This window comes from Siphateles boraxobius, unplaced genomic scaffold (assembly GCF_051911475.1).
Source record: "Siphateles boraxobius isolate OS27281-9 unplaced genomic scaffold, OSU_SipBor_1 25, whole genome shotgun sequence".
NCBI classification, from domain to species: domain Eukaryota; kingdom Metazoa; phylum Chordata; class Actinopteri; order Cypriniformes; family Leuciscidae; genus Siphateles; species Siphateles boraxobius.
In genome coordinates this window covers 24,018,964-24,041,164 of record NW_027508866.1, presented here as the reverse complement: position 1 = coordinate 24,041,164, position 22,201 = coordinate 24,018,964, and the positions used below count along the sequence as shown (strand labels likewise).

The window sequence follows — 22,201 nt, the reverse complement described above, 5'->3', positions numbered from 1 at the left end:
CAATGCATATCATACCATATTTGATTAGATAAATATTTATTTAACACATCTAACCAGATTTAAATACTTTTACACTTTTTTTGGGCATTATTTTTTATTGTGCTCTGTTCTTTATCTATAAATGTATCATCCGGACCTGACCATGATTGTGCGATGTCACGTGCAACAGAAACAATGATGCTGTAACCCATCTCTTCCCTTCCCTGTTTTTGTTGACATCTGAAGACAAAGGCATGGTTGATGTTCTTTAGTTTGTGATTTTGAACTCAGGATCCGAGTCTGATGTTGGCTGCTGAAGAGTGTGTGGTGAATGAGGATGTTGAGGAGCGTGGGATGTGTCAGGAGGGCACGGCACGGGAATATGTATAATCATGCAGATGAAAGAGATTGAGCTGCAGTCATTGAGCCACATAATCTTGTGGGTGGAAGTGCTGCTTCGGCTAAAATTTGGATTTTAAGAATGCAGTGAAAAATACAGCTAAAGATAAAAAAGGTCATGCAAGCTTAAATCACATTTGTTGCCATATTATTAGTGTTTTACTTTTTGTTTTTTCTTACAAAACTGCATTCAGTATATTATGTAAACACTAATTAACACAATCATTATTATTATTTTTTTTACAACTGATGTATTATCATTGCCACTAACATTTACCTATTATTCCAATTGTTCCTATTTCATGAATTAATTGTATGTCCTCATTATATATACATATCAACTGTACAATGGTTTTCCAAATAACCAGAAAATAGTTGTTTGTAGAAAGTTGGGACTGAACTGTTAAACCCTTTTGGTTTTAAATAGAACCATTATCACAGTATTATTATAGATAGATAGATAGATAGATAGATATATAGATAGATAGATAGATAGATAGATAGATAGATAGATAGATAGATAGATAGATAGATAGATAGATATAGATAGAGACATAAAGACAGACATATAGACAGACAGATAGATAGATAGATAGATAGATAGATAGATAGATAGATAGATAGATAGATAGATAGATAGATAGATAGATAGATAGATATAGATAGAGACAGAAAGACAGACATATGTATGTACAATAGAACGATAGATGGATGGATGAATGGATGGATAATTAAGAAACAGGTAGGCCTAAATAAAAATATTAAACTATAAATAGGTATATTACGTAGTTAATTATTTTGTCTTCAGGCATTTTTTAACAGAGTATGATTACTTTTAATACTAGGTACAATGCTTCATGGATTCATAGAAAGTGCAAGTAGGCCTATATCATGCATGCATCTTAATAGCAAGCTTTCTTTTTTCTTATTAGGGAAATTGTAGAGTATTATCAGTCAAACACGATCAATACTGACACAACGTGCACATAGATGTCATTTTTGAACATTATTCGTCTGACACCTTCATTAGTCTAGATGAGTCTCATGTCATGAGCAGTCACTGATGTCTATTGGAGAGCTGTAATCGTTCACTCCTCCTCCTCTTCCTCGTGCTGTCGGCTGTGTGTGTGCGTGTCTGACAGCTCCGCGTCCGCGACTCTCAAACACTCACCGCAACGTGCACGCCGGTTCTCTCCGCTCAAATGTGTGTTTCTCCCTGCGTGTCTTCGGTCAGTGGTCCTCATGTCCTCCGGAACTCTCGCAGGATCGTTCCAGTGCTGATGTGATTTCAGTACGTTCATTCATTTCGACACATTTCTTCAGTCGACGAGTATGCGTTCACGGTGGAGTTACATCGCCTGGATTTGCGTGTTCAGTCTCGGCGCGTTCAGGACTTTCTGCATTCCTAGTAATGAAGGTAAGACACGGAGAAATCTGGGAAAGGGGATATTTGCAGGGATATGATGGTTGACGGGATTCCGCAAAGAGAAGACAGTTCTGGAAGTAAAGGTTCTTCAATGGGTCAGCAAAGAACGCTTTTCTTATTCAAAGCCATTTTTGGATACATTGGGTTCTTGGGTGGCTCTATGGCTGAGACAAAAACAAAAGTTCTTGATGTTTCATTAAAGGTTCCTCAGATTAGTGAGTTGTCTCGGATGTGGTGTCTGCATTACTGGTAGGCTACACAATCGTTACTAAATAAATAAATAATTTTTAAAAGTTGTTTGTAGAACTTAAAAAGGTTCTCCAATGATATCAGATTGTCACCGTTTTGGTTTTAAATAACCATTATTATTATTTTAAAAGATAGATTATAACCAGGGTTCACAATATACATTAAGTATATTGATAAATGTACTTTCTGTAAGTATATTGATAAATGCATCAAACCCCCATCAGATCTTCTCCAGAATATGTTGTATGGGTCTACATGGGTATTTTAAGGTATACGGTACATGTTGCTCTCTAACATAAATGTTCTCTACACAGGTTGAAATGTTGAAGCATTATGTAATATATTGTCCATAAAAGCCAGTAATGATTTCACACCAGAGCAGAAGTTCCTGAACATCAGTGATTACAGTTCACCAAACTCCCAGTCAGGTGGTATTTAAAAGTCTCAGTTCACTGCCCCCCATTCACTGAAAACACGGATAGAAGTCATAAAGTGTATTGTGCATTGCTTCATTTCCTTTAAAAAGCTCCATTGAACTTGTTCAAAGACTTTATGAATCGTGGTGTTCAATAAACATCCATTCAAAGATGATCAGAATGAAAGCACTATTCAGTGAAGCTTTAATGTAGATTCAATAGTCTATTTTAAGACCTGTTGTAGGACATAGATCTTAAATGCTAGATTATTGCAGGATGAAAAGGAATGTCTATATGTAATGATTTCTACAGTGCAAGGAGACAAAGATGAGGCACTTCTTGAAGGTTTTAAATATAAATGTTCTTTTCAGAGGTTAAACGTGCTAAAAAGATAATGGAGTTGGCCACAATGACACGTTTGGTATAAATATGATGTCTTTTTTTTGTGATAGCTGAAGTGTACACGTGGGATGTTGAATTTGCATTACAGTCGTAGAGACAAAGGAAACCGAGACGGCGTGCATCAAAGTTCCCTAAATTTGCTTTGTAGTGGTCAGAGAAAAATAAGCACCATTCCACATTTTACAGATTTATTTCCCAGGATACAACAGTATATTTGCATGAAAACCCTTTCAAGCTTTTGTACATTTTAACTAGTAGACATTTTAAATTAAATAAACCAAATATTTCACCCATGGTTACCATGGAAAATGTCAGCAAATTATCTGCAACTAGAATTAATGTGTTCCAATTTATCACTATGGCTGAAGTGCGCGGACTATAGAATATGTAAATATTGTAATGAGCAGAAGTCAGCATATGGTTAATGCGATGACAAGTGTGGGGATGAGTTGATTGATTGTACGCTGATGATGGCACAATAAAAACGAGAGCAGGATGGGGGAGGGCGCCTGGGTGCCTACACAGACTGGCACAATGGTCCGGCAGACGCGCGAGGACAACGGACACTTGAAAATCACAATAGCTGCAAGTCTGGCAGAATTGGAACGAACCTGTCGATTCTGAGAGCTGAGAACTGCGGTGAACTGTGATCTGTAGGGCAGAGTGCTTTAAAAACACTTGAAATAAACATGAACCATTATACCCGTTGTATTTAGACTGTTTAACCTTGAGTATTCCAAAGCAGAAAGGCATCAAATCAGACTATTTGCATTAAATATTCTACAAGAAAATGTCCTGTAGTGTTTCTTGAGAATCTTTCTTTCATGGTTTACTTTGTTCGGTTTTAAAATGTGTTTTCTTCCCCCCTCAAAGTTAGATTGCCATATATCGCACCTCTTTAAACACTTGTATTTGCCTAAGGATGGACATAACCTCTCTTTTATCTAGTTCAGAACTGTACTTCTTCCTGCTAATTAGATTTATGGGATTCTCCCCAGGATATTTTCTTTCAGTTTAAGTAGGACAATGCACATCGGTGTCTGTCATTCAAACAAAAGACACTTAGACCTCATTTCGAGACATTTAAATGCGCCAAACGGATTATTTCATTTGGTGTTAAAACAGGTTAAATGTAAATGTAATTCAGTGTTTTTTCCCCTTAGCAGATTTGTTCTAATGGGTATGAGTGAGGGTATGTTTACACAACAACGATACCCTTAAAACGGAGAAGATTTTCCTTTGAGTTTTCCCATGTACAGACGACACCATTGTCCAAACGATCCCCGTTTCACACGGATCCGCGAAAACGGCTAAAAACACTGTATTCTGTTGCCAGACCATTAGATGGCGATGGAACAATATAGACTGAACACGTAATACACATGTGCATGACGTCATCATCTTCAGAGAATCACATTTTTGTTGTTTACATGGAGAACGTTTTCAAAAATGTCCAATTTGAAACCCGTTTTCAAAATTTTACATTTTCAGGCACCCAAAACGCAGTTGTCGTGTAAATGAACGGCCAAAACACATATCAAGTTTCACGGTTTTAGATAAAACGGTGAGTCTCAAATTTTGGGTTACATAACATGTAAAATCAATAATCTCTCTCTCCCATCCAACTTTTGGCCTTATTGATTAGGGCATGAAGTGAATTTTTTTTAATTTTTTTTTTTACTTTTGACTAATGGTTCTGATAGGTATTTTGCATTCTTTTTTTCTTTTTTTTTAGCACCATTGTGTCATTTGGGTTGGTAGTCGTTAGCTTGTTGTTTTGGAGCCAAAAATGATATTGCTATTGTGAGTCATCTCACACATGCTAAATAGTCTCGCCACACAACCTTTGATCAACACAAGGTCAAATTAAAATTCAGCCCATATCGGGATGTGAATGTAAAGGTCATCTAATTAGCTGTTGCGGTACTCATTCGTAAAAGGTTCCAGCAGATAATAAAAAGGACCTGTGACCTACTCTGCGTATGAAATACTGGCACAGTAATATAAAAAAGAAAGGATTGTTTTATACACAGCTCACATAGAATATGCACTCAATTTAACCAAGGGCAAAGATTAGGAAAGAAATTATTTTCCACTTTCTATTATACTTCCTATAGGGTATATTTTCAATGATTGGTTTCAGTGTTCAGGCAGATTTTGATCAATATTGTAAAAAGCCAATGTGATTTTGTAGGTATTCAGATGCTAAGTGTCTGGATAATATTTTCCATCCAGGATTGATTTTCAGGTGTGTTTTCACCTTTATGAGGGGTTTCCCCCCAAAAAAACATATGAGACACACTGTGTCATTTTAGTTTATCCATTGCAATACACTCTCCCATCTAAATATTTAAAATATGAAATATAATATTATATTATTTATAATTTCACTTACATTTTTTTTTACCCTTGTGGTTGCAATTTTGACCAAATCCTCATTCATTTTTGATGATATTACAATATCACATACTGACAGCTTCTAAAACACGTTTACATGTGTGCAGCTTTCCTTTAAGGGTTTATATGATTATTACATTCATGGAATTCAGTGATTTTATTGTATGAGATTAATTACATTTTTAATGACATAACACTTCAATTCTATTTTATATACATATGTTCATGTTCATTCTTTCTTTACTTATTAATGCCTATGAAAACACATTGACAAATTGACCAAGGCTATGCTCAGACCTTTTCTCAGACTGACCCCACTATTAATTGCAAGTGATCAAATATGATTTGTGTGTCCAGACATAACCAACCTCTCTGGATGGGTGTGCTTTGGTAATGATGTAGACGTACCCACGTATGTGACGAGGCATTTAAAACAGATGCAGGACAAATGGAGGTGCATCATCTCACTCTCCAATTAAGTTGCCCGTCAAGTTGTGGTGCAGAATTGCTCCGTCACACAGGACAATGCTGAGATATTCAGACATATCATTTGAACACTATTTCAATACTTCTAGCATTTCCGTCACTAGTTTTGACATTATCGTGTTGTGTTAGGAGTGATGTAAAAGTGTGATTGGAATCGCATTTTAAACCACCTCCATAGGTAGTTTGAATCAGATTTTGAAAAAAAAAACATGTATGAACACCTGTGAAATATAAATCTAATAAAATGTCACCCTGAACTAGATGATATTGTGGCACAATTAATGTGAAGTACAATTATAATTAAAAAACATTAATTTAAAAAAAAATGTTAGAGAATCTATAGTACAAAAATGAATGAGATGAAGTTCTGTCATGAAACTCTAGATGGCGCAGTCTGATTGGTCCTTTACTCAATCTGGTTACAATAACATCATTCTCTATAGGGAGCAGCTGATTGGTTTCTGCTGTCTCAGTAGCCAATGAGCTCACTGCTCAACCTTCAAATACTTGGTCAGCATTTGCTATAGCAGTGCAGTGCGCTTTCAGAACCCTCCACCTTCCCCAGCTCCACCCGTCTGGATCTGTTATGGGTAAATCAATGTACGCTATATTGTACAGCAGCGTTTCTTGCTCACAGCAGCGTGTCGTGTATGTATTGGCAGTAGCAAGTCCTGTACTTGCTCTGGATGTTGTATTAGTCATTATATTTGATTACTAAATAAGTAACTTAATTAAATTATCAATCACATCAATTAATTTTACAATCATACTAGCCCTTTATTTTGCCTAAAATCCTTCTCATTCATTTGGTGAGGAACATTGCGTTTTGAGCAATATGTACACACCCTGTCATGCTGCTGGCTAACCCACTGCAGCAGACGCATATTGCAGTATTAAGGCTAATGATGAATCGATTAATTGATTGTTGCTTTAGACGACGATAGATCATAGGAATTTGTGTACATTGACATCCCTACTGTGAAGTAATGCAACCTGCATATAAATGTTATTTTTATACTACTTTTACAGCTCCAGATCATTGACTTGTCCCCGTTTCTTGTTCTCCTGCAGTGAACTTGCTGGACTCTCGCTCTGTAATTGGTGACCTGGGGTGGGTCGCCTACCCGAAGAATGGGGTGAGTTCCACACATCTTCCTGTCTCTCAGCACTTTGAGTTAAGAGCTGGCTTAGGAGAACATCTCAAGGTTTCCAATTCCCTTGATGGCAGAAAAGACAGTTTCAAAGTGGAAAATAATAGAACGTGGCGAGCGTAGCACAGAGAGAGAGAGAGGTAGTACAAGAGGTCAGAGACAAACAGAGAAGAAGGGAAGCCCGTTTTGTTCTAAAAGAGGCACAAAGACACACTAAACCTGCTGTTCTAATTTCTTTGTGACAATCAGAAAAAACAATTTATTTCTGTCGAGCCAGCCGATTGGGAAACCCTGCAAACAATATGTGGAATTTTAATGACAAATGGCCAACTTTATATATATCGTTGTTTTCTATTTCCTTCTGTTGTTTGGCATATAATACATTGACAATACCAAAGTGAAGAAAGCTGAAGCTAGATGAAATGGTTTGTCAGCAGAAAAGGAGCATACGTGTTGAGTATCTAGGTTGTTTTTGACAGGCTGTCGAATGAATAAGCAGTTAAAAACTTGTACAGAACGGGAGAATAAATATCCCAGTGTTCTTTTAGGTCTGTCAGTATCATGCTGTTTTTATGCCTCCCCAAAAATCATCTTAAAGGGATAGTTCACCCAAAAATTAAAATTAGCCCATGATTTACTCACCCTGAGTCATCCTGGGTGATTATGACATTCTTCTTTCAGACAAATACAATCAGAGTTATATTAAAAAATGTTCTAGCTCTTCCCAGCTTTATAATGGCAGTGAATGGCCGTTTCTGTTTTGAAGTCCATAAAAGTGCATCTATCCATCATAAAAGTGCATCTATCCATCATAAAAATTCATCTATCCATCATAAAAATTGCTCCACATGGCTCTGGGGGGTTAACAAAGGCCTTCTATAGCGATGCGATAAGTTTGTGTAAAAAAGAAATTCATATTTAACATTAGCAAAATTCTATCTTTTGGCCAAACGAACATACAAAGTCTACTTATGCAACTTATGACTTTGAAATTAGCGTAGTGCATCATGGCGTAGCGTGAATATCAGCAGTATGTCGCATTACTCGCATAAGTTGCGCTATACAAGTCGAATTTTAAGTGGAATCCATATGTACGTTTGGCCGGAAGATAGTTTTTAAATTTATAAAGATGGATAGATGCACTTTTATGATGGATAAATGCACTTTTATGATGGATAGAAGCACTTTTTTTGACTTCAAAAAATAATCTACCATTCGCTGCCATTATAACGCTTAGAAGAGCCAGGACATATTTTATTATAACTCCGATTGTATTCGTCTGAAAGGAGAACGTCATATACACCCAGGATGACTTCAGGGTGAGTAAATCATGGGCTAATTTCATTTTTGGGTGAACTATCTCTTTAACATCTTATCATGACATCACCTAGTTCTTTTTTGCTTATGCAAGAATAGTACTTGTGATCTAGGGCTTGATTTTAGTGTTTGGCCCATGCTAAGCTATTGCTTGATTCTCAAGATTTTGTCAAGAATGTGTATTTGCTTTACGACTGTGCAAACACTGTGATTTCTCCATTCTCGATATCAGCTTGCTCGTCTCAGCTGTTGTTTAGAGGCCTTTATTGTTATCTAGCACGGCCTGCATCCAGTGTTTACAGTGTGCGGTTATAGCTTAATTCAGTTTCCTGTTGTGATGGTAAAAAAGAGTGCTTGCATTGTGCTTACCTGCACCTGCCCTCCAATGCAACAATACAGGCCGACAATAGATCCTAAAGTCTCCAGGCACGCTGCATAACACCTGTTATGAGAGGCGATTATTCCTCCTTTGAGATGGAAATACAAACGTCCATGCGTGATATCCTGAATATGATGTGACATCTAAGGGGCGATAAATCAGTGTCAGATTCATCAGAGGGCTATTCAGATCCTTCTCAATGGCTATTGAGATGAAATTATTTTTGCTCTATTATCAGATGTTCACATTACTCAAGGGTGACACTTGCAGTTTATGAAGATTATGTCAACAAGGCGGAATGCTAACTAGTCTTGCTATTATACAAGATGCATTGAGTTTGATCCAACAGTTGATTTAAAAGACTGACTGAATTGGTGTAGCTGTTATTTTCTTTCTTTAATCAGATTTGTTTTGTGACACTATTTATAAAGATATTCTATTATACATATTGTATTGAGTGAATCTTTTTTGAATACAATTTCAATGGAAATGAAGGTATAAAAGGCCATCAGTGAAGTAGGAAATTGTTTAGCCTCACAGTCTCAGAATAGATGATCAGGTAACGACTTTAATATGATACTAATTTTTAAATCTATTAATTTATTCAGAACACGTTAAAATGTAGTTTGTATATTCAGTAAATGAATTGCACCTTTTCTATGATTAGCATGTTTTTCTGAATATAAAATTTAATTTGTTATTTCGGTAATACTTTAATGCGTTGGTCCACTTTGGACATAAGTAACTTTGCATGTACATGTCGACTTATTCTACTCACCTAAACCTAACAGTCTACTAATACTCTAATGAGAGTTAGTTGACATGTAGTTGCAAAGTTACTTATAGTTGGTAGAACGTCTAAAATGGACCATCAAAATAATGTATGTATGTATGTATGTATGTATGTATGTATGTATGTATATATATATATATATATATATATTTTTGTTTTATATATACTTAATATATAAGTAAAAAATGATGATGATGATACATAATGTCTTGATATCATAGTGAAGTAAAAAGTCTCCTTGAAATAATGAATTTTCTAAAATAAATCATTAGAACTGATGTTTTGATATTATTTTCTAAAAAATAAATTAAATAAAAATGCAAATAAAAAAAGTCCACCAAATCAAAGTTGTGTGGTGCGATCAACATTCAGAAACCTGCAGAAAAAAATCAAACCAAAAAATAGAAAGTAAAAATGAAATAAAAAAAATAAAAAACTCTAACAAATAACAAAGAAATTACATCATAAAGAAGGCCCTTGTGAATATGTCACTTGAAATATCAGATACTTTAGCATTTATTAAATGGTTGTACAGTGTTATGTGGGCCGAATGCCCATAAACCTAATCGTTTTTACATAAATTGTTCAGCTGTTTGTACGTCCATATTTTCACAATTTCTTTTGCAAAAAAATAAATAAATAAATACTGTAGCTGGATGATAATACAGTGACAATATCAGATGGTAATATTTTGATATGCACCATTATACTGAATCATTGCTGTGTTCATCTAACATTGTACAAATAATAATAATACAAAAACAACAACAAAAAAACATGCAATGCCATTTTTTTGTTGGTGATTGTCTCAAAAAAAGAAAAGGAAAAAAAAGAAAAGTGGTGCATGTGCAAGTGTACAGAGAGTGATGTTGAGTAGATCACCATTACAAAATGGGACGTAGATACAATTGCAGTTATAGAGAGAGAGTTCTCACATTAAATAAAACAGTTATATAATCCAATTGTTATTATATTTTGGACCTAGGGTAGTGAGGTTGGTGGTAAAGTGAGATTTGGGATTGATAATGTGAGTTAGGCTTGTTTCTGCAAGGCTTGGGATGTTTGTTATGCTGTTAGAGTTGACTAAACGCACAATCATATTAATTCAACAGAGCATCCGGAGTGTGAGATGGATTTAGGAGCAGCTCAGCAGTTTCAAGAGATTCAGTAAAGCCTGTCACTAATGAGAAATATGCCACATAAACACTCTTAATTTATCTAGGTATTAACCGTTGTTTGATGCTTTAACATATTAAAGGGATAGTTCACCCAAAAAATGAAAATTAGCCCATGATTTACTCACCCTGAAGCAATCCTAGGTGTATATGACTTTCTTCTTTCAGACGAATACAATTGGAGTTATATATAAAAAAAATGTCCTGGCTCTTCCAAGCTTTATAATGGCAGTGAATGGCCGTTTCTGTCTTTGGAAGTCCATCATAAAAGTGCATCTATCCATGATAAAAGTGCTCCACGCGGCTCCGGGGGTTTAACAAAGGCCTTCTTTAGTGAAGTGATGCGTTCGTATAAGAAAAATATCCATATTTAAAACTTTATCGACTATAATAACTAGCTTCCGGCATACAGCTGTACGCATCGATTTACGGCAACAGAGTAACACTTGAACTTGACGCACAACGCAATGACGCCAATTGACGCCTCTCGCGGTTCAAACAAACAGGGCTGGGCAACCACGTTCGTCATTACGTTGTGCGTCAATTTTTCTTACACAAACGCATCACTTCACTTCAGAAGGCCTTTATTAACCCCCGCAGAGCCGTGGCTATAACTCCAATTGTATTCGTCTGAAAGAAGAATGTAATATACACCTAGGATGACTTCAGAGTGAGTAAATCATGGGCGAATTTTCATTTTTGGGTGAACTGTCCCTTTAAGAGAAACCTAAACCACCCAATTCTTACATAACCTATGGTCAGACATTTGCTATCTCCATCTTTTCTATCTAATCTAGAGTCTCTGTATAGTCTAAGGCTGCATCCTAATAGAAACTGAACAAAAGTGACTTATTTTGAATGCTCTTTAGTGGCAGAAACTCCTCACTGAAAGCCTTCCTTATATGAAGAGCACATGAGTCTCACAGTTGATGCCCAGATGTTAGCATGTTGTTAAGCTAACTGCATCACTCTGATATTGTGTCCTAACAAGACCTGGACGATAATAATGCGGGTAATCAAAGTTATCTCTTCCATGTTAAGCCTCGTTTTTGTCCTAACCAGCTGGACCAACCACATAGAGCAACAAACTGTTTTGTCTGTTAAAGACAGCTCCTAAGCCAGCTGTTTGGTTTCTGTTCATGCAATGTTCCTCCAGTTAGCCCTGAAGTATTGCTCGTTATGTATATTAAACATGATAACGTGATTAAATTACAGATGAGGAGAGACTTTTGAAGATAAGAATCAGATTTTATATGACAAATCCTGTCAATTCCACAAGGAAAAGTATGCAAATCATACCATCTTTTAAAGCATCATGGAAACATCACAAAAATATTTGTAACCGTTTGGCTACCCACATTCTTCATTTTATATATATATATATATATATATATATATATATATATATATATATATATATATATATATATATATATATATATATATATATATATAATGAAGAATGTAGGTAGCCAAATGGTTGATAGTATTCTTTTTCTATTCTATGGAAGTCAGTGGGGTCCATCTACTTTTGGTTACCACATTCTTCAAAATATCTTCTTTTGTGTTCAACAGAATAAATACATTCATACAGGTTTGAAACAATTTCAGGGTGAGTAAATTATGACATAATTATAATTTTGAACTAACCCTTGAAATTTTTGGAGTGCATTCTGGGATTCTCCGGAAGCGGAGTTTGAGAGAAATGAGGCATAAAGATTTAGCATAATGTTTCTGCCTAACATGCTGTCTAGATAGGCAGCTCACTAGATTTCGGAACAGAACTTTTATATAATAACTGTTTAAATCCTTGTTTGCATGGTTCACGTAGGTAAAGCAATTGGGTTAGTTGCTTGTTTTTGAAGACGCGGAGGCTTTTGGGGCTTTTGGATCTACAATCAGCAATCTGTACTGGCAGGTACATCACAAAATACCAGCGATTATCTTTTCTCCCCGGTTTGTTTGTTTTCAACCCTGGCTTCATGCTGCTTTCACCGCTGTCAGAACAGGCCAGATTTGCCAAGTCAACGAAGCGGTTTACAGGAGCTCAGCTAAATCCGGGCTTTGTGCGGGCCTAGGGCACCTCTGGCTCACACCGCTGTCCTTTTTTCCCTGTCTTTTACAGAAGGGGAAAAACACGTTGATGTGATGCTCAGCAGAGGCATCGCTTCACCCACCCTGAAAAGTCACATTCACGTGTCCCACCACACTCTCACGCAAAGAGCCAAAATCATAGCAGGGAGTTGTTTTCAACCATGCTTGTCAGTCATGTTCAGCTCCGCCCCCCTGTGGACCCTGGGCGGCAATGACAGGGATGGCTGGGCGATGGTGATTGGTGGGTAATGAAGGGTTATTGCAAGTCAGTGGTGAAGCGTTAGTAAACAACCGAGAAGGACGTGCTCTAGGAGTTGGGGTTTATGGGAAAATGCATGCTTATAGCACATGTTAACTCACACTGGGAGAATTGAGGGTTTTAGGGGCAGAAAACATTGGTAAATAAGTGTGCTGTGGTAGCGGAGGGAAGGATTTAAAGAGAGAGAAAGAGAAAATGGAGAGGGTCTTAGTAGGGGATGAGAGTTTGAGTGATGATAGTTCACAGAAATGTATATGCTGAAAGGCCTTACAAGTGAAATAGCCACAGAGGTACCATACTGCAACAAAAAAATAAATTAAATGTTTTTTTTTCAACTGGTCGGTTAGACACATAATAGCATAGATGTACAGGTTGCACTGACTACTGTTGTTAAAGGGTTAGTTCACCCAAAAATATGAATTACTCACCCTAATGCTGTTGAAACCCCATTAGACTTTTGTTCTTCTTTGACATACGTTTGATGCTGTGATAGAGTGATAGATGGTATTTACAATGTGATAGAGTGATAGATGGTTAAAATAGCAATATTTTTTTAGATGCTGTTTATACTTAGTGAAAATAGTGGCAGATACTATTTGCTCCTCACTGTATTGTTTTTAAAAAATATAACTATGCAATAACAGCAAAATATTAAGCTTATATGATTATATTTATGAAAATCATAAATGGGGGCATTACTTGTCCCTATTCCTAAGTTCTTCTCTTTTTACCATACTTGATGTGCCATTTAAGTACGTTGATCATTGTTTATATGAGAATAAAAGCCTGAATTAAAGTGACCCTGTTATGCTATTGTAAAGGTTCCTAATATTGTTTTGGAGGTCTTCTACAATACATTTACATGCATTCAAAGTCTAAAAATATTATCATAATATACACTGCAGCATCAGCTCTTTTCTCACAGTATCTGAAATGGTTCAATAAATTATTCAGTCTCTTTTAAACCCTCCTTTCCGAGAGCCTCATCTGCTCTGATTGGTCAGATGGCCCAGTCTGGTGTGACTGGTCTACTCTGCTCTGATTGGTCAGATGGCCCAGTCTGTTGTGATCGGTCTACTCTGCTTTGAATTGTCAGATGGCCCAATCTGTTGTGATTGGTCTACTCTGTTCTGATTGGTCAGATAGCCCGGTCTGTTGTGATTGGTCTAATCTGCTCTGATTAGTCAGATGACCCAGTCTGTGGTTACAGCGCAAAGTAGACGTTGTGCACGTTTAGCCGATGAAGACATAGGCTGGCATTATGCAATTCTTTTACAAACCTACATAGGTTCGAGCAGGAAGTAAGAAAGAATTGATGACTCATTTCAGGCAGTTCAGAATCGGTTCCTTTCTTTTAGGAGACAATAACTCTATTTATCTGCGCTTTGATCTTTGAAACTGCAGACCTTTTATATTCATAAACAGGTATAAACACATTCAACATTTTTACTAATCTGTTCATCATGTAAAGCAATCATTTCTTTTCAGAAGAAAAGGATTGAAATGCGTGACTCATTGTGATAAATTTATTAATGGCTTTAAGGGTTAAAGTTTTGGTGTTGTAGACTCAGTGAAGGGACAGAAATATCTCAGATTTAATTAAGAATATTGTAATTTTGTTTCAAATATGATCAAAATTCTTATGGGTTTGGAGCGATATGAGGGTTAATAAATGACTACAAACATTTAGTTTGAAACAAAGTTGAATAGTCTGTCACCCTTGCTCTGGTGTCGTTCCAGACTTTCCATGAAACACAAGGTTTTTTTTGTAGACTGTTAATGCTACTCTTAAATTCAATTAAAAAGCATACCAGATAACTTTGAAAATAAATATTTATGCTAAATTATTCAAGTAGTTTCTTTTTTCTTTGCACTAAATGCACCATCTGGTTTTAATCTATCTTAAAGTCAAACCCAGTCTGTTAACCTCCTCTTGATTCATTGGCACTAATTGGATTTATTCCCTCACCCCAGAACTGGGCCAATGTCAGACCCAAGACTAAACTTCTAATACAGTTACAGTAACAGTACTCTGCTTTTTTCCATCTTACTCAAGCAGAATTACGGTGGAACTCCAACAAATAGAAGTTCACTTTCCTATTTAATTTTGTCTTGCACATATACAGAAAATAGCTTACTTCCACATTGAAAAATAAGGTGGACAGGTGAAGGTTGTAACATTTATAGCATTCACCAAACAGAAATCCAAAAATAATAAACTTCCCTGACGTAGCTGGTCAGACAAGACCTTAGTTCCGCCCTAAACTCACGCTATTGGCTGAGCCAATGTTGCTCTAGGAATGTTCAAATGAACAGAGCAATGCTTTGATAACACTACAGAGCCACAGTTTTCTTATGTGAGGTTCTCTCGTATTGCGTAAGCTAGCTTACGATACAGGTCAAGTCATCTTTACTCGAGATATTGAAGCCAAAAATTATCCTTAATTTTGTATTTATTGTCAACGCAGTGCAGCAGCTAGTAGACCTAGAGCAGGCCATATTGCGGGCTGGACTCGAGGCCTTTGCTGTGAAAACTGTCACCCCGGAGCTCGTCGGATTACGTTACATCCTGCCAGCTTCTCTCTCTCTCCTTCTCCACCCCTCCCGGACGCGCAGCTACCGGCTTCGGCCCGCACTGCCGCCGCCTCAGGGGACGAAGCTGAAGGAAAGGACCTAGGTGACAGCTGTTCCATCCTGACATCGGACAGCGAGGAGTGGTCGAATTCTCATCACTCCGCCTCCTCCTCGATCCAGGAAGGCTACAAAAGCTACTGCAGCGGCGTATTCGGCAGCCAACGAGCCAGTAAAACAACCCGCTCGCCTGCACACAACCGCCATTGCTACGACGACCCAAGTCTCTCAAAAGATGGTTGAGTCCCGCCGTGGCCGGACCATCATTGAAACATTTCGCCCTGTCAGTCCCCTAAGAAAAGGCTACTGCAGCGATGTATTTGGCAGCCAACGAGCCGGTAATGCAACCCGCTCGCCTGCAAAATTTCAAGAGTATATCGTCTGGTTATCCGGCTCATGCCGTGGTGTTTAAGTGTAGTAATGTGCCCACATCTCAGTGTTTACCCCTACACGCAAGCACGTTACCCCCGTGTCTCTCACACTCACAGAGCCCACTCGCATAAAGCTGGCAAATGCCGCTCGATTCATGGCTATGAATGTAAGTCACGTGCCCGCTTACGAGCGCTTACGCTTACTGACAAACGCTTCGCCCCAGGCTCCGCTTCCGCGCAATATTATCACAAAACGTTCCCCATTCAAAGCAATCAGGACGGCACAAGTGATACAGCCAGCGATTGCTGTCAGCTAGCCGCCGTATTCGAGATCCGAGGGCGCGCGCAGGGTTATGGATGTAAGTTTCGTGCCCGCTTACGAGCGCTCACGCTTACTAATAAACGCCCAGCGTTGCTCGCGCATCACAAAGTTATCTCAAACGTTCCACGTTCAAGCTATCGGGACATCACATATGAAACAGCCAGCTATGGCTGTCAGCGAGCCGCCGTATTCAAGCACTGAGGACGCGCGGGCCGCACCCATACTTCAGGTTCAGTTTTCCGAGCCCACGAAGTGTGGCGATCGGAACCCAGAGGCTATTCTGCCCGTGGCTATGAATGTAAGTTACGTGCCCGCTTACGAGGCCCGCTTAAAGCTGGCAAATGCCGCTCGAGTGCTAGATGTAGACAATGTGCCCACAAATCTGTGCTCACACCTACTCGCTGCACGCTCTGTTACACGGCAACAGCCTCACAGCGGCCATGTTATGAACGTAAGTCACGTGACCGCCCACGAGCACTCACGCTTACGGACAAACACTTCGCCCCAGGCTCCGCTCGCAATAAATATCGCCACGAAATGTTCCCCTTTCCCAGTAATCGGGTCATATCAAGTGGTTCAGGCAGTTACAGATGTCGGCGAGCCGGCGTTACTGAACGCGCACCGCTCAAGCCTCCGGTACAGTTTCCCGAGCCCGGGCTGCGCGGCCAACGGAAACCCGGAGTCCATTCTGCCCCTAGCTATACATGTAGAAGCATGGAAGGCTATTCCAGGTGTGACAGATTGGGTGCTAAGCATGATAAGTCGCTTCAGTTCGCTCGCCGTCCCCCTCACTTTCGAGCTCGGACCGAGACGAAAGTGAAAGTGGATGTAGCACATCTACTCCGCGCAGAAATAGCCAAACTGCTGTGCAAAGGGGCCATAGAACTAGTACCCTCTTCTCAGACCGAGTCAGGCTTCTACAGACGTTATTTTTTCGTACCCAAGAAGGACGGAGCTCTAAGACCTATCTTAGATCTGACACATTTGAACAAAGCTCTCATGAGACGGCCGTTCAAAATGATTACGACCAGACAAATCCTCGCGCACATTCGCCCAGGAGATTGGTTCGTTTCTCTCGATCTGAAAGATGCATACTTTCAGATTCCGATAGCCCTGCGTCACAGGCCATTCTTGAGATTCGCATTCGACGGTCGGGCATATCAATACACCGTCCTCCCGTTCGGCCTATCCTTAGAACCCCATAAATTTATGAAATGCATGGATATGGCTCTCGCCCCCTTGAAAGTGAAAGGGCTGCGAATTCTGAACTATTTGGACGATTGGCTGATTTTAGCCCAGTCAGAGATGGAACTGATATCTCACAGAGCTGCGCTTCTCAGCCATCTGGAAAGCTTGGGTCTCACGGTCAACTGGATCAAGAGCTCATTACTGCCCAGTCAGTCAGTTTCCTTCCTAGGAATAGAACTGGACCCGGTGGCTAAGACGGCCCGCTTATCGACACAGCGCGTGCGCGCCGTGTTCAACAGCTAGCCGCGTCTTTCCAGAAAGGCAGCATTGTATCTCTGAAGACATTCCAGAGGATGCTAGGCTGTATGGCATCAGCTGCGGCTGTGCTTCAGCTGGGCCGGCTGCGCATGCACCCGCTACAACGCTGGCTGAACTCCCAAGTGCCTCACCGGGCTTGGGTTTCAGGCTACAGGCGAATCAGAGTGACTCAGAGCTGCGTTTCGGCTCTGCAGCCCTGGTTAGCGGCCGAATGGTACCAGCGGGGAGTGACGATGGGGGCTGTTACACACCGATTGATCATCTCGAAGGACACCTCCAACCTGGGTTGGGGCGCCGTCTTCGAGGGCAGACCAGCCTTTGGCCTGTGGTCGGACCAAGAGAAACACTTCCACATAAACTGTCTGGAAATGATAGCGGTCGAGAACGCGCTCAAACGCTTCCCCCCGTTCATACAGGACCACCATGTACTGGTCCGCTCGGACAACATGTCTGTGGTGTCCTACATAAACCGCCAGGGCGGCGTCAGATCCAGAAACCTCTGCCATCTGACAGAACGCCTTCTTATGTGGTCTCAGGGCCGCCTGCGCTCGCTGAGAGCCGCGCACGTGCCAGGCCATTTGAACGACGGTCCAGACACACTGTCCAGGAACCACATCCCCCTGCGGGAATGGTCCTTGTACCCCCAAACAGTCCAGTTACTATGGCGCCTTTTCGGCAAAGCGAAAGTCGACCTCTTTGCGTCAAAAGACAACGCTCATTGCCCGCTGTTCTTTTCAAAGAACGAGGATGCGCTGGCCCAAATCTGGCCCAGCCTCCCACTTTATGCTTTCCCTCCGGTCTCTCTGTTACCACAGGTAATCAAGAGAATCAGGGAAACGCGCCACTTGGTGCTCCTTATAGCTCCGCGCTGGGAGAATCAAACTTGGTTCCCGGAGCTGATGCGGCTGTCCCACACAGCCCCTTGGCTGATTCCGGTGAGGAGAGACCTCCTCTCTCAAGCTCGCGGCTCAATCTGGCATCCCCATCCAGAGCGCTGGTCTCTACATGCATGGTTGATCAACGGATACCCGTTGTACTGCCAGAGGGAGTGATGGACACGATCACGCAATCCAGAGCCCCCTCTACGAGGCGGCTTTACGCGTCTAAAAGGTCGGTGTTCTCCAAATGGTACGCCGATAGAGATCTAGACCCACGAATATGCGGGGTCCCGGGGTTGCTTAGCTTCCTTCAGGAGCTGTTGGATAAGGGCAGGTCCCCGTCCACGCTTAAAGTCTATGTGGCGGACGTTGCAGCGTTCACTGAGTCGACGCGCGGCCAGCCAATAGGAAGGAACAAGCTCGTCATTCGCTTCCTTAGAGGAGCTAGACAGATGAACCCCCCGCGACCCCCCTCGGTTCCCATCTGGGATCTTTCACTGGTCCTAGAGGCCCTGAAAGCTTTCCCTTTTGAACTGTTAGACTCCGTGGACCTAAAGTACCTCTCGCTCAAAACCGTTTTTCTGACAGCTCTCTCATCAGTTAACCCTCTGGGGTATAAGGGGATTTTGTGGTCCTTGAGGTGTTCTGACATGCTCTGACATTTATGCTTTTTTCAGTTATTTATAAAGATGTTAATGGCAAAGGTGTAAATTCACTCTATATAGCACAAACGGGGCTACCGTAATATGTGAGCAACATGTATGTACATGTTTGTATTTTTTAGAGAATAATGTTTATGCGTGGTTATTGAAAAAACTAAAACTTAAAGTGTCTGAAATAAGGCCACAAAACACATAGTCCACAAGACTTTTGACTAATGAGTGTTGTTGCCTAGAATTTTTGCTTCAAAATGATCTGAAAATCATCCTGCCTAATCATTTACACAAAACAATACATTGATTTAAATTTTATAAGACACCTTTTGTTTGGAAAGGCAATATGCGTGGAGGCGTGTTCACACTTGAGAAGACAAAGGCCGGATAATGTGCCACATACGTAATGAGCTGCATATTAATTCACACAGGTGTGTCACAGGATCCCAAAGAATGCAAGGACAAAAGAAATTATCTATACATACTAGGGGTGGCACGGTACATGAAAAAATATCCGAACCGTTCGGTTCGCTTGTCTCGGTTCGGTGCGTGTGTGCGTTGCACGATTCGACGCATGCGCAATGTAACCCCGTGCCCGTGACCTCAGACAGTGTGTTTACTTTTTGCGCGAAATAAGAGATGTGTGGACAATGGACATAAATATGAGGCTTGTTCGACTTGAACCGGCGCTGCACAGACCGATCGATGAATAACATCAAAGTACCGCGAGAGCAACGGCTCCGTATGCTTTTCAATCACTCTCGCGGTACTTTGATGTCATAAACCGATCTGTCTCTGCAGCGCCGGTTCAAGTCGAACAAGCCTACAGTAAAAGTGGAGTATGGAGTGCTGCAGGTCTCGTCACGTATAGAAATGTCAAGTGGGAGATATAAGGAAGGCTAACCGGAGTTGGAGGATGCGCCAGCGTCGTATAAGTCCGGTGTGTGGGAACATTTTGTATTTCATGCTACTTATGATATTTAAATATATACAGTGACACCAAGTTTAGATAAGAACTCCAGTCATATGTTTCCAAATACTGCACTTTAATTTCAAGTAAAAAAAAATTATCCTCACTCTCAGGGAATAGAAGCATTGTTGATACTGTTTTTGTGTTGAGGTTGAACTTATGTTTCACTTTATGGTTATGCCTTTTCTATTGTTATAGCCTCATTATAGACAATTATGTGTAACATATTTTGACTTATTTAAAAGATAGTGCTTTAAGAGTTTCTCTCTTTTTCTTTTAAAAGATAAACATTTTGTAAGAGCTACACTGACGTTGACAGTTTGATAAATGCAAGTTAATTTTAATCTTTGTGTGCTAAAAATGCACATAAGTCCCTGTAGAGATAGCAATACACATTCTCCTTTTTTGCCAAATAAACAAAAGCATGTCATCAATGTCTTCTCTCTTGCTGTATCAAAATGTCACCTAGCTTTCCTCAGAGATGGGCTCAATAATGTGCTTAAAGTCAAGTCAAATTCAGTTTGTGCATGATTACATGATATACATTTTTTTTTAATACTGTATCCTGAATTGTGGATAATTAAGCTATAGCCTATATCATATGCTGAAGTACATTTCTGAAGTGTTAAAGATTAAAAGAAAAAATAGCTTGTGTATCTTGAGTTCGGGCCAAATGACTCTAAAGTCATCCTCAAGCCAGGACATGGTTATGTCCCTAAAATATTGGGCACCCCATTCACAGCGCAGGTCATTTCTCTCTCGGCTCTGCCTGCATCCGACAGTGAGAGTGATGTAAATCTCCTCTGCCCCGTCAGGGCGCTCAGGATTTACATTACGCCCTCCGCCCCTTTCAGGCGTTCGGAACAGCTCTTGTCTCGTTTGGTAGCGCACCAAGGGTCTCGCCGCCACGAAACAGAGTCTGTCCAGATGGATAGTGGAATCTATCACATCTGCTTATATGTCTAAAGGTCTTGCAAAGCCCTTTGGGCATTAGGGCACATTCCACCAGAGGCGTGGCCTCTTTGTGGGCTTGGTCCAGCGGAATTTCCATTCATGACATTTGTTAGGCGGCAGGCTGGGCCTCTCCGTCCACATTTGTTAGGTTTTATAACCTGGAAGTTCCCGCCTTGCAGGCTAGACTTCTGTCAGTGTGAGTAGTGTGTTGTCTTGCCCAGATTAGTATGCACGGACTTCCCTCACGCGACGTTAGCTCTCCTGGTTGAGCTGCACTATAGGTTGAATAGTTATGGACCGGCGACGCAGGTCTGTATACCCTATATGTGCTTATAACATGTGCTGGCCCGCATCGCTGGCCACCTGTTTCCCACTTATCTATGTTCCCCGGGAATCCCTGGGACTCAGGAAGTGGAGGCTGGGCGCGCACGGCGTTGACAATGGGTTCCCGTAGCGTAAGCTAGCTTACGAAATACGAGAGAACCGGTTACTAATGGTTACTAATGTAACTCGGTTACTTATGTAACCTCGGTTCTCTCTAGAAGAGGGAATGAGTATTGCGTAACCTGACCGTGCAGGCGCCACAAGCGTCTTATCGCTTCAGCTGATGAAACCTGTGAGACAACCTACGAGCCTGGCTTTTATACGCTAAGCCACCCCCAATTTGGCGGGCTATGACACGTGAGGGCGCGAAGCGCAATATGGCCTGCTCTAGGTCTGCTAGCTGCTGCACTGCGTTGACAATAAATACAAAATTAAGGATAATTTTTGGCTTCAATATCTCGAGCAAAGATGACTTTACCCGTAGCGTAAGCTAGCTTACGCAATACTCGTTCCCTCTTCCAGAGAGAACCGAGGTTACGTTAGTAACAGAGTATTGTTTTAATCTTACCGGAAACAAGTGATTATAGTTTATGAAGTTATAAATATGAATATTTTTCTTACAAAAACGCAATGCAACGCATCGCTCCACTTCAGAAGGGCTTTATTAACA

At 40.3% G+C, this 22,201-nt stretch overlaps 1 protein-coding gene across 1 annotated transcript in view; it reads left to right on the top strand.

The window, feature by feature from the left end:
• Window positions 1–1,504: 1,504 nt before the first annotated feature.
• Window positions 1,505–22,201, top strand: part of epha5 (EPH receptor A5) — a 105,851-nt gene continuing 85,154 nt past the window's right edge. The window contains exons 1-2 of the mRNA XM_077243266.1: window positions 1,505–1,795; window positions 6,826–6,890. Coding sequence (XP_077099381.1) covers window positions 1,711–1,795; window positions 6,826–6,890 — 150 coding nt within the window. The 5' untranslated portion in view covers window positions 1,505–1,710. The remainder of the gene's footprint in view (window positions 1,796–6,825; window positions 6,891–22,201) is intronic.